A 17,482-nucleotide genomic window follows, 5' to 3' on the forward strand; every position below is an offset into this window, starting at 1 on the left:
GCCCTTAGCGGGAACTGAACCTGGGTTTCTCTGGACCGCAGGCCGACACTCCAACCGCTGAGCCAAACCAGCCAGGGCTCTTCCAGTATTTTAGAAGTGAAGCATTTCTGATTATTATTACCCCTAGATTCTGTTGTGTTCCTTAATACAGGATATAAGCTATCCAATTACAAAATGCCTTATTTCAAAAGGCATGCCCATTTTCCAGTCATTTTGAAAACACTTGTAAATGGAAACCAACGTGAATCTCAGGCAGTCACATGTAGTGGTCTTTGCACATCAGTTTTAAAAAGTTCTGAAATGGGAGATGCTTTCCACAGTGAGACCCAGCCATCTGGTTTTATTCTGAGTGCCGCTGCAGATGTTTTTATTTTAGGTTCACATGTAATTGCACTTTAAAGATATAAACACACACTTTCCGCTGCACAGCAGCAATGGCATGTTTTATTTAAATCCAGAAAATAATATGGCAAACACATTTAGTAATGTGTTCTATTAGACAATCCTAAGTGGTCCCAGGTTCTGACTTGCACCATGGAAATTCATTGAGACCTCACCATCCTGCCTTATAATTAAGTAAAGTGATTTACAGTCTCTCATTTAGTTGTCACTATAACTCTATTTCTGTCTTATAATTATGGATACCTCCTCCCACTTGGGTTCCTGTGTATTTTCTGGGCCTTATTCCTCAGTCTTTCTCTTCATTCTACATGAAATCCTCACAATATAAATTCACATTTTGCTTATTTTATCTATTATTGGTTTCTATTATTTGAAAACAAAAATCCCAGTTAACATCGATTTTCACTTTAAAGCACCATGTAAAACTGAGTCATGGTAATTTTGAAAATTTTTATTTCCATATATACCAAGATTATAGAGATATATTCCCTTCCTATCTCTTTCTGTTTTTTAGCCCAGAATGGTGGGTTTGAGACACCATATACTGAAAATAGGATGTTTTAAGTTCACAGGCAAAAATTAAAACTAGATTAAGTAGATGCATTGTTCATTAAGAAAGATTTCCTGTGACTATCAAATTTGAGTTTATGTTTTATCATATCGATGTTGGGAAATAATAAATGCCATTTTTAGGCAGATCTGAGACATGCAAACCGCGTTCCCAAGAAAGTGGTAAGAACATTTGTTTTACCCTCCTCCAAACTGGTACAACATCCAGCTGGGAGGAATTACCTACATAGGTAATAAGCAAGATCTTCCTTCCATTTAGAAAAGGCAAAATACAAGGCTTTATTCTCTGCCTACATCCTGGTAAGCTACGGCATTAGTGTTAGATATAAGCTTGGTTACTTGGATGTCCTTCCCTACTCAAGGAAGTGACAGAATTATGTGATTGTGATTATAGGGTGGACAAAAAGATTTAAGTATGGTGTCAAGAGAGCAGAGGGCTGGGGCTAGAAAAATGTAACTGAGACCCCAGTATACTAGCTTCAGGCAAGACTGTGTGAAGGGGAGAGAAGGGGCCACAACATGACCGGAATTCAATACTTACACGTACTCAGGTGTTCTTTTTCTGTGTTAGGTCTGTTCTCAGATCAGTTCTGATTTAGTGATGACCCTTAACACTTTCTCCTCCCTAATTCTCAAAGATAAAATATTTACGTCTGAGTCTCATCAGTGATGTTTTTGTTACTTCACCAAATCTGGATCAAGACTCTGATGGGCTTGAGTCTTATTCTTTTCCCTTGATGCAGTGGGTAGAGTTAGGGTCACACAAGCCATGTGAAATTAGCGTGGAAAATATTTCTCTCGAGAAAAATCAGGGTATGGTTATTAGAAGAAAGGATGTTGGAAGTGTGACAGGCAGAAAGAACATACATTTAAACATTAACGACTCTTCTGATTTACTTTTATTTGTATCCCCTCAAGTGAGACATAACCATAATCGGACTCTGGCATTTTGGGTATAATTGCGTGTGTAAGTTGTTATGTTAGATCTTATAAAATACCTTAAGTTGGAGATGGATGAGATCCTTCATTTCGAAGGTAGATGAAATGACACAAGTCTGATTACAAAATTGTAAAAACTGTTTTTAATGCCTAAATGCGATCAAGCTATAATTTTTTTCCCCCTGGAATTAAAGAAGTAAGTAGTTACTAATCGTGAGAGGAAAGGTTAAATCAGGGCCTCGCCTTGGGACTGGTGTTTCCTGCGCAGTGCGACACCCGTCTTTCTTTCTGAAGTGCGTGCCGTCTAAGAGCAATCTCGGAATGTGCTGTGACCAGGCTCCCTTGTGTCCCACTGTCGCCCCATTGTGGGTGACTATAATCAATTATCCCCAGTTCTGGATATGTTTCAAAATACTGAAATAGTATAATTCTTAAACTCTAGAAATGACATTTCGCTTAATGGAAACATATTGCTTTACTCTGTTGCCCAGAATTACCAATGGCCAGAGCAGACTATAGACACAGTGTAATCATTGCTGATTTTTGGATGGTATCCATCCTTCCCAGTGCCGTCCAAACACGTTGTTCAAGTCTACTGTAAACATTTCCAGTGAAATAAGGTGTTTTGTTTTTGTTTTTTGTTGTTGTTTTTTTGTTTTGTTTTTTACTGCTTTATCTCTCACCTCAGAATTGAACAGAATGAACAAAAGGCAAGAAAAAGAAAGTTTTAAGCGAAGATGCAAATTTTAAACACTGTCGACTACATAATGATTTTTAAACGTATTCTCTTTATTATTGTTTCTAATAAAGTTGTTCTGGTGTGGATGCTTTGTGTTGGCACATTCATCTTCATCTCAGATGTGGTTGATTCAATTTTTACTTATCTATCTGTTTATTTGTATTTAAATTTTCTTTTGGAGATATTTTAACTTTTTATTTTGTAATTATTTTTACATAGAAAAGGCATGGCAAATTAATACAGAATGTTCTCATGTACCTTTACCCAAAACCTCTACGGTAACATCACAGAGAATGATAAGACAATTATTGAACTAACCAATTAATATTAATACAATAGTAATAAATAAACTATAGACCTTATTTCAGTTTCACCAGTCTCTCCAGTAAGGTGATATAACCATAAAAAGATAAAAAACATAAATGACTATCAAATCTCTAGAGATATATCACTATGTACAAAACAATTGAATAAATTAAAAAGAGGAAAATAGACCACTGTATTAAAAATAAATATGATTGTGCCCTGGCCAGTTTGGCTCAGCAGTTAGAGTGTCGGCCTGTGGTTCAGAGAGACCCGGGTTTGGTTCCCGCTAAGGGCATGTACCTCGGTTGCAGTTTGTCCCCGGCCCTGGTTGGGTCGTGCAGGTGGCAGCCACTTGATGTGTCCCTTTCACATCGATGTTTCCCTCTCCCTCCCTCTCTCTCCCTCCCACTCTATCTGAACAAGAAATGAAAAATGTCCTCAGGTGAGGATTAAAAATAATAATAATAAATAAATAAATAAGATTGCGTACGTCAAAACATTATAGATATGAACAGAAAGAAAACTAGGGACTTTTAAACACTGCAGTTAGAACATCAGTATGTATCACATTATTGTAGTTTACAAGCTTGTAAATATAGAAATAGTGTATATTATTAAAGTCTCTTTAAAAACCCTAATTTTATTAGCGTCCCCTTTTCTCCACACCCTCGCCAACACTTGTTTGATGATCTGTTGATGGCGGCCATTCTGACAGGTGTGAGGTGATACCTCATTGTTGTTTTAATTTGCATCTCTCTGATGATTAGTGATGTTAAGCATTTCTTCATATGTCTCTTGGCCATTTGTATGTCCTGTTTGGAGAGGTGTCTATTCAGCTCCTCTGCCCATTTTTTAATTGGGTTCTTTGTCTTCCTTTTGTTGAGTTGTATGAGCACTCCATATATTTTGGAAATTAACCCCTTATCTGATGTATCATTGGCTCTAATATACTGTTGGTGGGAATGCAGACTGGTGCAGCCGCTATGGAAAACAATATGGTGCTACCTCAAAAAATTAAAAATTGAACTTCCATTTGACCCAGTGATCCCACTTCTGGGAATATACCCTAAGAATGCTGAAACACCAATCAGAAAGAATATATGTACCCCCATGTTCATAGCAGCACTATTTACAATAGCAAAGATCTGGAAACAGCCCAAGTGTCCATCAGTAGATGAATGGATAAAAAAGCGGTGGTACATATACACAATGGAGTACTATGCAGCTATAAGAAAGAAAGATCTCTTATCCTTTGAGATGACATGGAGGGACCTAGAAAGTATTATCCTAAGTGAAATAAGCCAAGCAGAAAAAGACAAATACCACATGATCTCACTTATATACGGAATATAATGAACATCACAGTCTGAGGAATACGGTAGACCCAGAGACATGGAAGTAGGGCACAGACTGACATCCCTCAGAAGAGGGGGTGGGGGTGGTGGGAAGAGAGAAACCACAGAACTTATATGCATGTATGCATAACCAGTAGACATGGACGACAAAGCCGGGGACAGGGTGGGGGTGGGGTGAGGAGGGGGGTGCCAATGGGGTAAAAAAGGAGAAACATCTGTAAAAAAATAAATAAATAAAAATAAAAACACACACACAAAAGAATAAAAAAAATAAAAGCGGGCATGAGAAAAATTTTGGGGGTGATAGGCTTACTGTCTTGATTGTGGTGATGGTTTCGTGGGCAAATACCTATGTGCAAAAATACTAAATTATACACTTCAAATATTGTATGCCACATACACTTTCATAAAGCTGTTTTTAAAAAAATAAAAGCAGAGTTTCTCCCAAAAATATAAAAAAATAAAAACCCTAATTTTATGCTTGTATGATGCATATAAATATTTGCAAAAAGGCAGTACTTGAGTGAATAAAGATAACTCCTCATATGTGTAAAACATTTTATGGTATTGAAATTCTTAATGAGTATTTTAGAATTTCAACTCATAGCTAAAAATGGGGAAAAAAGACAAAGGATTCTTCTGAATGGAAGAAGGTGAACCTTCTCTTTGCATGACAGAATAATAAAATAAGAAATGTTCAAAATCAGGTGAGAATTGTGAGAGAAGAACCCTTAAATTTGATGTATCCATTTATTGTTATTCATTCACTCTGCCTACATTGTGTTCAATTTGCTCCTGGTGCTCATCAAATTGACTCTCTTAGAGTCATTATGCAGGAGATGTGCTTTACCATTACACTGTTTGCTCCCGTAGAGATATTACAGAGTCAAAATCCTATGAGTTTTGCAAAGTTTTCTGTTCTCTTTCAGCCGCCTGTCTAACAGGAGTCTGGGTACTCAGTTACTAGGGCAAAGACTAAACGCCTGAGTGTAAAGAGACAGATATAATTGAATAGCTCTAAGGGCTTAGATTCAGATGGCTAAGAACGTGTATCTTTCATGTCAAAAGTAACAAACAGTTATCTAAGAATCTAGGTAAATTATGAAAAGTTCGAAGGTTAAATGATCTGTCTGTATTCCTACACAGAAGAGAGAGCATACTTGTGAGGCCTGGAAGACAAAATAGCTTCTGAGCATCAAGAAGCCCTTTGAGAGCAATATATAGGTGTGAAGAATAGAAGAGGACTCTAAAACTACCTCTTTAAAAGGAATGTAGACCCTGATGGATCTGTGGCTGTATAATAGCAGGGTCTAATGTCACCAGCATCCATGTGATAGTAGAAATAAATACTTGCTTTTTAGAGAGGTGCTTGTAGAAATTAGCATGAATTGCAGATTTGAAAATAAAAGTTATAAAATGATTATATAAAACAACATATAAAATATAAAACAAAAGCTAAATATAAGGCTAAAAACTTCCAGCTTTTTAATGATGAATGCTAATACATCAACATTTTAATTGAACAGGATTAACAGTTTTTTATATTACAGGTTCTACTCAGTTTATCTAAATCTGTTGTGTCTCATATCATAAAGAACTTGCTCATGAACAAAACACAGAGAAATACAATGCTGCTGATATATTTAAAGGAATTCATACTTGTTTATCATTTCTTAGCAATAAAACTATGTTTCTTTCCTCAGAACAAAAGCTTGAAAAACAAACTCTTGTCCGGAAATAAGCTGTGTGGCATCCGAGCGGAAGAGGTGAGTGACTGGATAGAAACAATATTAGTGCTAGATTTTCTTTATAAACCTAGAAATCTGGTGACCTTCCCGCCTTCTAACATAAATGCAAGCATTGGAATAAGTAAAGAAAACTTTTAATATATTTGGATGTTTTAAGATTCATATCCCCCCAAAATGACTCATGCATTTCTTAGGGGGAAAAAAGTTATTCTGCTTAATCCAGGTTTGACTAAAATCAATTTCCTGTACTCCTGGTCTCCCAAATCTGTTTATATTTTATGATCCCTGATTTAATGTTGTAGAATATGTAGCACATAGTAAGTAATATCTTAGTGATATTAATGAGATAGTAGTGCTCGTGTCAATAGAAATTGATTCTTTATACCTCAACGAGAGGAGACAGGAGTCACTGGGCTAGTTGGTCCAAGAAGCACACACAAACATTGGATTTGATGTTCAAGGATTTATTAATGGAAACATCTGTGAATAAAGAACAGGCATGAGAATCTTCATACCATGATGTAGATCCCATGCCTTGAAAGAAGGGGGAAAGAAAAGCAGTTTGACTAAAATAAGAATAGTGACTTACACAAGTTAAGATTTGACCTCTTTGCCCATAACAGTCCAGACGTAAGACACAGAGCTGGTGAAACACCTCTGTTATCTCTAAACATTGCAGTCAACCTTTGTTCCCAAAACCTCTTCCTGTTATTATCACCTTCCAGCGGGAGAGACAGGAAAGATTACCTGGTAACTCACAGGCACTACTTTTCATGAGTCCGACTAGGAAGCAGTGGCACATACCTCATTGTACTCTATTTGCCAGAACTAGGTCACATGCCTAGCCAAGTTGAAGGGAAAATGGAAAGTGCCATTAGGTTGGTAGATATGTGCCCATCCAGAATTTGAGATTTCTCTCATTAAATAAGGTAAGAACACTCCTTGATGGACATGTAAAAACCATTACTATAAACACTAAAGCCTAGCATAAAATTTAATAATCCATTTTATCATGTCTTTATATTAATATTGTATATAAAATAAATATAGCCTGGCCAGTGTGGCTCAGTGGTTGAGTGTCAACCCATACACCATAAAGTTGCCGGTTCAATTCCTGGTCAGTGCACATGTCCAGGTTGTGGGCCTGGTCCCCCATGGAGTGCATGCAGGAGGCAGCCAATTAGTGTTCTCTCTCATTGATGTTTCTATCACTCTCTCCCTCTCCCTTCCTCTCTCTCTCAAAACAATAAAGAAAAAATTTCAATAAATAAATTAAATTAAATGAATATATATTTTCAATACATGGAAATTACAGGGTGATGCCCCATAAAATAAAAAAAAATCTAACTGAATGGTTTATAGCATTTTATTCATTGTATTCTTCTATTTGGATAGAGATATACTCTTACATTATTTATATTTTCTAGGTTTATAAAAATATTACATATGTAGTGTGCAATTTCTTAATATCACTTACTAGAGGGTAAGCAAGTAGAACAATTTTGAATAAGGAATATGTGGGCTGAAGCAATATTGTGAAATTCCTATTGTTCCTATAACCCTCATGTGCATTTAAGAGAGATGACAATAATCTCTCTTGGAGAAGATGTAATCTTTAGAAAAAAACAATAAGAGCCTGGACCTACCTGTATGTTTCAGCCTATTAGTTAAAAAATAATTCATATTTTTCTTCATCTCAATTCCTTAAAGAATATATTATTTCTGAATTTTTATCTATAATTTACTAGATACTCTATATATTACTTTTGCATAATATTAAAATAAATTGAGTATATTCATTATAATTTATACATTTACTCTATCTCTTTATCTATGGATTTAATTTAGAGCTTAAACTTGGGTTATAAGGAAATCATAGATTTTGATCAAAATAATTTGTCTTCAATATCAGTAGAAAATTTACCACCACGACCACTAAAACAAAAGAGTCATGACTTCTATTGGATTTGGAGGTAAAAGGAACTTGTTTTCTAGATCGATGACCCTAAATGTTTGGTATTCATAGATAAATAAAATGTCCAAGTCCCACTGACACCTAATGGATTGCCAATATTTTGCTTTGCCAAGGAAGAATATAAAAATAATGGAATCTGCTGCTGCAAATATCATGTGCCATCATATCATCATCGCTATTATTTCATGAAACAAATGGTATTTGAACATAAAATTGTAGAAAAGAAAGATCTCAGACTAAACAATAGTCTCTAATGGGGAATAAGAAGCCTAGGTAAAATGTTCCTTCTTGTACAATGTCTGCTGTCTTTTTCACCTTCATCTTCCTTTTATTGTAATTATAATCATCATCATCATCATCGCAAACTTCATTTTTCCTGTGAACTTGTGAAAACTTCATGACTCACAGCCATCAACATGTAGCATTACATTTAAGATCATTAACATAGTTAAAAGAAAAGTACTTCTGTCCCCAATATAGTAATATCTCAATTGTTTGAAGAGTATCCCTCTGAAATTTTTAACGTTTCAAAGTGATGCCAATAAAGTAAAAGAAAACAGTTAATGTCAACTGGGTTTCAAATCAATGTACATTACAGAATAAAGGTAAACTCATTCAAAATATTTATTCTTATATTGCATATTCTTTTTTTATTTATTTTATTTTATTTTTTTCCATCACCATTCATCCCCCTTATACTTTCTTGCACCTCAACCCACCTCCCTCTTCCCACTGCAATCACCACACTGTTGTCCATGTCCATGAATTCTTTCTCTTTTGTTTCTTTTTTGTTCAGTCCCTCCAACCCCCAACACCCCCTGCTCCACTAGAGCTCTCTGCCCGCTCTCTATCTACGAGTATGTCTCTAGTTTGCTCGTTAGTTCAGTCTGGTTCTCATCAGATATTTAGGTAGAATTTTGCTTTCTTTTTTTTTTATCCTCACCCGAGGACATTTTCTCAATTTTTGTTCAGATAGAGCGGGAGGAAGAGAGAGAGAGAGAGAAACATCGACGTGAAAGGGACACATCGAGTGGCTGCCACCCGCACGACCCAATCAGGGCCGGGGACAAACTGCAACCGTGGTACGTGCCCTTAGCGGGAACCGAACCCGGGTCTCTCTGGACCACAGGCTGATGCTCTCACCGCTGAGCCAAACCTGCCAGGGCAGAATTTTGCTTTTCAACTCACTGAAAAGTAGAAGAAGACGGGGAAATACAGATGCAGAGAAGTGACAAGTGACTGTGATAAAAATTTCAAAAAAATTTTTAAATAACCATAACTAAGCTCAGGAAATTTAGCTGTTTATGTTCATTTAGTGCAGAGAAAAGACATGCAAGTTTTTACTATAGTTCCTGAATGAATTACTATGTAATACAAAATTGATATTTTAATACTGATTTCAAGTTATGAAAAAAAGTTTATATTCTGAGCAGTCAGTATAAGTGTGCAGTTAAAAAAAAAAATGAATACCAAAAATGGTTAACATGAGTCCTTTCTGACTCTTAAAATACAGAGCAGCGATCATGTGGAAGAACAGAAGTTGGTCAAGTCATGCACACCTTATGTAGTGGTAATCTCTCATTCCCCACTGATATTGGTCAACATTAGATTGGATAAAAAATGAAAGTGTGTTTTCCTAAGAGACTGTCCTTGCTGTAAATGAGTCCTGGACAGCAGATTGCAACAGCAGGGAGAAAATGCTAAGCAACTGTCATGTGTAATTGAGAAAGATAACAGAAATAGCCCTTCACTGAAATCAGTAGCACAACATTAAGGAATGGTCATGAAAACCAGGAAATGCCTTGGAGATAAAGTTCATATAACAAGAGAAGGGTGCTGTGTCTGAAATATCATTATTTCAGGTCACTTGGGAATCTTTGTGTGAGGAAGAGCAGAGCTGTAGTAAATTTAGAGTCCTGAAGCAGAAGTATAAGGACAAGATGCTGAAGATTCAGGTGTGAACTTCATTCTTCTCAAGAGCCAGTACTAACCATGTACTCACAGTGATGACTCTTTGTCTTCACAATATGTCATGCATTTTACTTTCACTAACCATATCAAGAAAAAGAGGAGACCTTCTTGTGGAAATGAAATCTTGCTAGATTTTAAGAAAGCCCGAGTTCTTGCTGCTTCTGAGTATAGAGGGGTTTTTTTGTTTGTTTGTTTTTATCCTCACCCGAGGACATTTTTCCATTTTTTTTTGTTCAGGTAGAGTGGGAGAGAGAGAGCGGAACAAAGAGAGAGAAACATCGATGTGAAAGGAACACATCGAGCGGCTGCCACCCGCACAACCAACCAGGGCCGGGGACAAACTGCAACCAAGGTACGTGCCCTTAGCGGGAACCGAACCCGGGTCTCTCAGGACTGCAGGCCGACGCTCTAACCACTGAGCAAAACCGGCCAGGGCCTGAGTATAGAGTTTAATTACAGAATTCTGAATTGTTATTATGTCAAACTCTTCCTCCCTTACTTCCTCTCTTCTCTCTCTCTCTCCCTTCCTCTTCCTCCTCCTTCTCCTCCTCCTCCTCCTTCTCCTCCTCCTCCTCCTCCTCCTCCTCCTCCTCCTCCTCCTTCTTCTTCTTCTTCTTCTTCTTCCTCTCTCTCTCTCTCTCTCTCTCTCTCTCTCTCTCTCTCTCTCTCTCTCTCTCTCCTGTCTCCTTCCTTCTTTTCTCATTTCTTTTTATTTCATTTTGTTTTCTTTTTGTTCTCTCTTATCAGCTTCCCGGTTCAATAGATCACAAAATGCAGGTGGCTCGCCATAAGGATGTCTGTGAAAAACTATGTTTCTAATATCAGAACCTTGCAGTGGGGTATCATTTGCACTTTCAATTTATACTTTAATTGGTGGTACTTCCAACACTGGATAATGATTTAGAAATTACAGCACCATGATAACATAGTCTTCCACTTTGTAAATTCTGCTACCTTGCATGGGTAGAAATGTTCTGAATGTAAACAGGAAGCAGTCACAGTACACTTGCAGTTGGTTCAGTGGAAGACTCATGCACTTCAATGTATGCTTGGGAAAGGAAAACATTTCAAATGGAAGAGTGGACTTTATTTGTTAAAGAGAGCTTCATGTCAGCAGAATTACTAGGATATAATTGTACCGTAAGGATATTGTATTTATTATATACTGTGGCCAGCTACTTTTAAAACCAAATTTTATTAAGATATAATCTACATATAGTTTGTTCCATTTAAGTACACAGTTTCAATAGGCTGGATCAGTGTGAAATAGAACATTTCCATTATCCCCAAAGTTTTCTTTCCTATTTTATAATCTCTGCTACCAATCCCCAGCCCACATCAAGTACTAACCTGATTGGAGTACTTCTCCTTTTGTTAGTATTTTTTGTAGGATATCATATAGATGGTATACAAAATCTAGCTTCTAGTGACTGGATTCTTACACATAATATTATGCATTTGAAATTAATCTACATTGTTACAGATTTCAGTCCTTAATTCATTTTTTTTATCCTCACCAAAGGACATTTTTTTTTGCATTTATCTTCAGATGGAGCAGGAGGGAGAGAGGGAGGAAGAGAGAGAGAGAAACATTGATGTGAGAGAGACACATCAACTGGTCGCCACCCACACAACCCCAACTGGGGCTGGGGACAAACTGCAACCGAGGTATGTGCCCTTAGCGGGAACTGAACCCAGGACTCTCTGGTCCATGGGCTGATGCTCTAACTGCTAAGCCAAACTGGCCAGGGCCTTAATCCATTCTTAAAGTTGCTCAACAGTATTCTAGTATTCCATTTTATAAAGATATCATAATTTGTTTACTATTCACCCATTAATGGACATGTAGTAGTTTCCAGCATTTGACTCTTGTGAACGAAGGTACTGCAAACATTTACGTATACATATTTTCTTCTGGGTAAATACTTACAAAGAATTGCTCTATAATGTAGTACATGTATGTTTAACTTTATAAGAAGCTGCCAAATTGTTTCCCAAAATGACTGTAATATTTTATATTCCTACTCAACTATTTTTTTCAATTACCATTTTTTCATGTGACTACGATAATCTGTTTGTATTCTATTTCTTCTACTGAAAAATCAGAACCAATAATCTTAGATGTAGAGAGACAAATGACCAAGTTTCTTAAGTTAGAATGTTTGAAATTGGGTCTGCTCCAGAAAAATTGGGTCTGCCATTCCTGTGGTTTATTACCAGAACATATTTCATTGTGGTAGCCAAACGTGTCTGCTGAGAGAGATTTGCTATAAGTACCTTTACCTTTGTAATGGTCCTCTTACAAGGCTCATTCTTCTAAAGGGCAGACACCCTTCACCTCAGCATCTTAGCAGTAAGTGTTCTCACTTCCTGTCACATCTGCTTGCTATCTTCTGCTGGGACATATGTCAAATTCAAATTTGGTTGTCAATTTAAACTTATTTATATTTAATCTTACTCTAATAAATAATTGAAATAGGCAGTGAAAACTGGGGCATACCATAGCAGATATATTTAGCACCTAAAATTAGAGTGTTGGCCATGCCTGGGTGACTGAAATTCTTTGGGAGGGAGGTGGAACAGTCAGCATCTACTGTAATATTACCTTTTAAACAAGACGTTTCCTTTGAGCAGGCTTTGGTTTTCTCTTCCTGCCTGGAATAGTGGGGTGTCCACCCCCAAAGTGGAGAAGAAGCTTTTCTGTTTCCTTTCCAAACTCATTGGACTCTGTTGTTTGGCTGCAAAATTCATTTTGTAAAGTTTGAAAATTTTTTCATCATTGTGTTGAAAATATAAATGATATGAAGGCACTAATACATGTCTCTGCTCTTGCAGTCAAAAAAAATCCAAGCCCAGCTGAAGGAGCTTCGTTATGGGAAGAAGGATTTATTATTTAAGGTGAGCATCTTTCTGCCTCCCCCTTCAACTTGCTAGCCTAGTGTGTAAACGATTTAAAATATGATTTAGCTTAATTTCCAGATTTGTACAGTAATTAGAGTTGTATTTGACTGTTTTTAAGATGCTTTCATTATCTTACCTACTTAATCAATGGAGATAAATGCAGATATGGTTTCCTGGAGACATTTTCAATCAAAGGCAGGCATCATTACAAAGTATTTCAAGTCTCTTGGTAACATTCAATTACTTTAATTCAGCATTGAGGAATATTGTCTTTTGGAATATTTGCATTAATAATATATTGAGTAAGTTTCCAGAGATGAGGTCCACTGGTGACCTACATTCTTAACTTCCGGAGATCCTGCATAAATCTCTCTATTACAAAGTGTCTTCATATTTAACCATTGTTGATTGATTTTGGTTATTGATAGTTTTCTTCAGAAGACTGTCAAGTCAAGGCCTCTGCATAGTTAGATATCTCCCACAAACTGTGGTTGTGAAAGATAGCATTGGGTAATCTCTGAAAACTGGCAAAGGTGACTTTGCAAATATGATTAAATTAAGGATTTTGAGATGGGAGTATTATTCCCAATTATCCAGGTAGGTCCTAAATATAATCACACAAGTTTTTATAAGAGTGAGACAAAAAAGCCTAAATGAAGAAACAAGTTATATGACCACAGATACTGGGGCAAAAAGACAATGTGAAGGATTTCCCCCCTCTTTGTCCTCCAAAGGAAAGAGCTTTGGCAACACCTTGATTTAATCCAATAAAACTCATTTAGACTTCTGACTTCCAGAACTCTAAGAGAATAAATCTGTGTTGTTTCAATCCATGGTAGTTTATGGTAGTATGTTATAACAGCAAGAAGAAACTACTATAGATAATTTATTATTATCTCCCTTGAACATGGGAAATAAGAGGCAGATGCTTTCATCGTAGTACATGTGCATTGTCAAATGCAGTAGAAAATAAGTTATTAGGCGCTGAGTAGTAGGCATAACCATTTGTTTTAGTAAGTAATAAGTGCGAATTACTTTGTGTGTAATATTGCTTTAACAAAATTTTTTTGTGTGTGACAGTGATCAACCCCATCTACAAATGTCAGGTTTAAAGAGGGATAATTATTCATTTTACTTAACAGTTGGAAAATCCTGTAATTTTTTTCAATTAAAAACAGTAAGAGATGACTTATCTCTCCTCTTTGGCACCTTAACTTTTGGCTTAGAGTTATGGGAAGGTGTTCCTATTATGTCCATCAATATTTATTGACTACTCATTCTATGCGAGCCACATCTTGCTGCTTGCTCTTCCATAAATGTGTTCCTTGCCATTCCTTTGACCTCATTTGTAACAGGACATCCCCCAGAACACCAAGAAGACTGTTAATGGATTCTCATTAATGCTTACCCATCCCTACTTCCCAGCACTCTGCTCACAGTATGTAATGAATAGATAAGACAGAAATATGACACACAAGGCATTTGCCTGTCTAAATTCAATCTTTCATACCAAGGCTCTTGAGTTCAAGGATATCTTAACTCTTATATTAAGCTTGGCCTTGGCTTTTTTGTAGTCATCAGCAATCAATAATTGAAATAGAAAAATAAAAGTGTGTGTGTGTTTATTTGCAAAGAATTTTCTAGTTCTCTGTGAATTGGTTTAACTTAAAATCAGGAATGTAATAAAACAAACTCGAGCTTCCTAAGAGCTGACACATTTTAGGTATTAGGCTGACAGATTTCTGTAAAGATAGAAATATGAAGCTTTTAAAATCTTTTGAACTTTATTTCTCAAATAGAAGAGTGATGAGAGAAAAATTGGGAGAAGAGAATGAGGAGGTCTGATAATTTTCAGTGATTTACTTCTTTGTAACATGCCAGTTGTTGAATAGTAATTTATCAACTTTCAGAAATGACCAAAATGAGGATTTGTTGAAATGACCAAAATGAGGATTTGTTGAAATTACCTAAATGAGGATTTGTTGACTTGAAAATGAGTCATTTCATGTAAGCCCTGATATTTCATGTCACTCGAGAGGAGCATTGGCATATGAAATCAGGTAGACTGTGTAGGAATAGACCACGAAGTTGCATAAATTAGAATGCCCTTAGGTTATATTCTCCCCAAAAAGCTGTTTCACAGAAAGATTTTAATAATGAAAATAACAGGAGGTCTTAAAGCATGAGAATTTTATAACTTGTTCAGGAGCTAAGCAATGTCAACAAGGACCCAGATTTTCTCGTTTATTTGTTTGGTTTTCTCACTCTCCATGTACTGGTCCTCAACTTACCAACTTGTTCTAAGCTTTGATTCCTCACTGTATTATGATAGTGGCTGAAGATCTACACGCGGCCCTTGTCCACTGTGTACAAAGTTAGAGAAGTGGTGCGCGGGGAGGGGGGCACTTGTCCTTCAGGGTCATAATTTTTCAAAGGAGAAAAAAAAAATTAATAAGTCTTCCCAGACTTTGCCATATATTCATGCAAATGTGAGACCTTAGTGTTTTCAACTTCTTTTGTGAAAGATTGGAAGGAGATTACTGATGGGAGGCAAGCAACAGTTTCTGCAACAATAGACACATCCACTCGTTCTGATAGCAGATAGCCCATCTGATTTGCTTACTATTGTAATCACAGTGTACAGTTAGGTTTTGCAGAAACATATTGCAAATGAATGAATGAATACATACATAAATACATACATATACATATATATGCACATGTACATTGATGTATCAAGGCAATAGATAGTAGAAACTGATATATGTAGCTCTAAAGAGTATGTGACCACAAAAATTCACCCATGCACCTTTAAAACTGAGCCCACAAAATATATTTGGTAATATTTTACTGAACCCGGAGATGAGTAGTAGAAGATTCCATTTCCAATAGTTTCCCTGAGAATCTGTTCAATTCTGAATAGATTTAATAGGTTTTAGTAAAGATGGACTTTAAAGGAGCAATGCTCACCCTGGCCGGTTTGGCTCAGCGGTTAAAGCATCAGCCCACAGACCAGAGAGACCGGGTTTGGTTACCACTAAGGGCATGTACCACAGTTGCAGCTTGTCCCTACCCTGGCTGGGCTCGTGTGAGGGGCAACCAGTTGATGTGTCTCTCTCACATCAATTTTTCTCTCTCACTCTTCCCCTCTCTCTCCCTCCTGCTCCATCTGAAGATAAATGCAAAAAAAAAAAAAAATGTCCATAGGTGAAGATAAAAAGAAAAATAATAATAATAAAAGAAATAAAGGAGCAATGCTCATTGCTGAAGCATGTGCGAACGGTTGCAGGCCATGCTGATGAACGGAGTCCTTAGTGAGGTTTGAGAGCTAGCGCCTGATGTGGGAAGGCGGCCAGCAGCAGTAGACTTTGCTCCTAGGAAGCAGTGAGGTGCTGCTGACTGTGGCCTGCCCGGCTCTGGGGTTACTTTCTCTCCTCCTTGACTGCGTTTGGAGCTGATTGTGTCTGAAATACCTACTCTTCATTTTGCTTCACTTTTACATATACTCTTCCCTTTTATTCCAAAAGTATTATTATTTTTTCATTCTAGGCAAATTTCAAAAACATTAAAAAGTATAGAGCCAAGTGAAACATTTAAAATCCCATCACTAAAAAAAAAAAAAAAAAACAATATTTTTGAAACATTTTTATTTTGTTGCTTTTGTACTAGATATAACCTGCTTTGTGATTACCATATATTCTATTTCACATAATTATAAAACATAAAAATATCCTTTAATTAGAATTTTAATAAAAATTGAAATGAATAATTTTCCATGACATTAATATGCCAAAGTGACTTAACTTTTCCTTATAAATATGTGTAGATATATATGTCTATGTGTGTATTATGATTTTAGTTTACACTGTGATAAAAATTCTTTCTTATTTTTAATTTGAAGTATAGTTTTGTTGAACATGTATCTAACTAAAATAATCTACTAAAATTATTGGAAAATGTTAAATGCTAAATAAGGATATCTAGTACACATTACCTTTATAGAGGAATAATTGCCAAATATAATTGTATATATTTAGAGTGTAAAAAATTATAATCTGATGTACGCATACATGATGGAATGATTATTAAGATCAAAATAATTAACACATCCATCACCTCCAATAGTAAATTCTCATTTTTTGTGTCTGTGGTAGAATGATTTAGGTCTACAGTATGCAACAGCTCTACTAATTTACATTCCTACCAACAGTGTACATATAAGGATTCCCTTTTTTCACATCCTTGCCAACTTTTATTATCTCTCATCTTTTTGATAGCAGCCATCCTTACAAGTCTGGGCAACTTTGAATTGTACAATACGCTATTATTAGCTATGGTCATCATGCTGTGTATCTGATCCTCAGAACTTATTCATATAAACACCAATTTGTATGCTTTGACATCTATCATCCCATTTCTTCTCCTCCTTCTCCCTGACAACTACTATTTTCTTCTCTATTTCTATGAAATTGCTTTCTTTGAGGGGAGAGGGTTGTTTGTGTGTTTTAAGAATCCAAATATTCCACATATATGATACCATACAGTATTTGTCTTTGTCTGGCTTATTTCACTTATT

At 36.2% G+C, this 17,482-nt stretch overlaps 1 protein-coding gene across 1 annotated transcript in view; it reads left to right on the forward strand.

The window, feature by feature from the left end:
• LUZP2 (leucine zipper protein 2) overlaps positions 1 to 17,482 on the forward strand; it is a 399,750-nt gene that overhangs the window by 312,533 nt on the left and 69,735 nt on the right. Inside the window, exons 7-8 of the mRNA XM_036259475.1 lie at positions 6,015 to 6,077; positions 12,841 to 12,903. Coding sequence (XP_036115368.1) covers positions 6,015 to 6,077; positions 12,841 to 12,903 — 126 coding nt within the window. The remainder of the gene's footprint in view (positions 1 to 6,014; positions 6,078 to 12,840; positions 12,904 to 17,482) is intronic.

This window comes from Molossus molossus, unplaced genomic scaffold (genome assembly GCF_014108415.1).
Source record: "Molossus molossus isolate mMolMol1 unplaced genomic scaffold, mMolMol1.p scaffold_m16_p_13, whole genome shotgun sequence".
Lineage (NCBI taxonomy): Eukaryota > Metazoa > Chordata > Mammalia > Chiroptera > Molossidae > Molossus > Molossus molossus.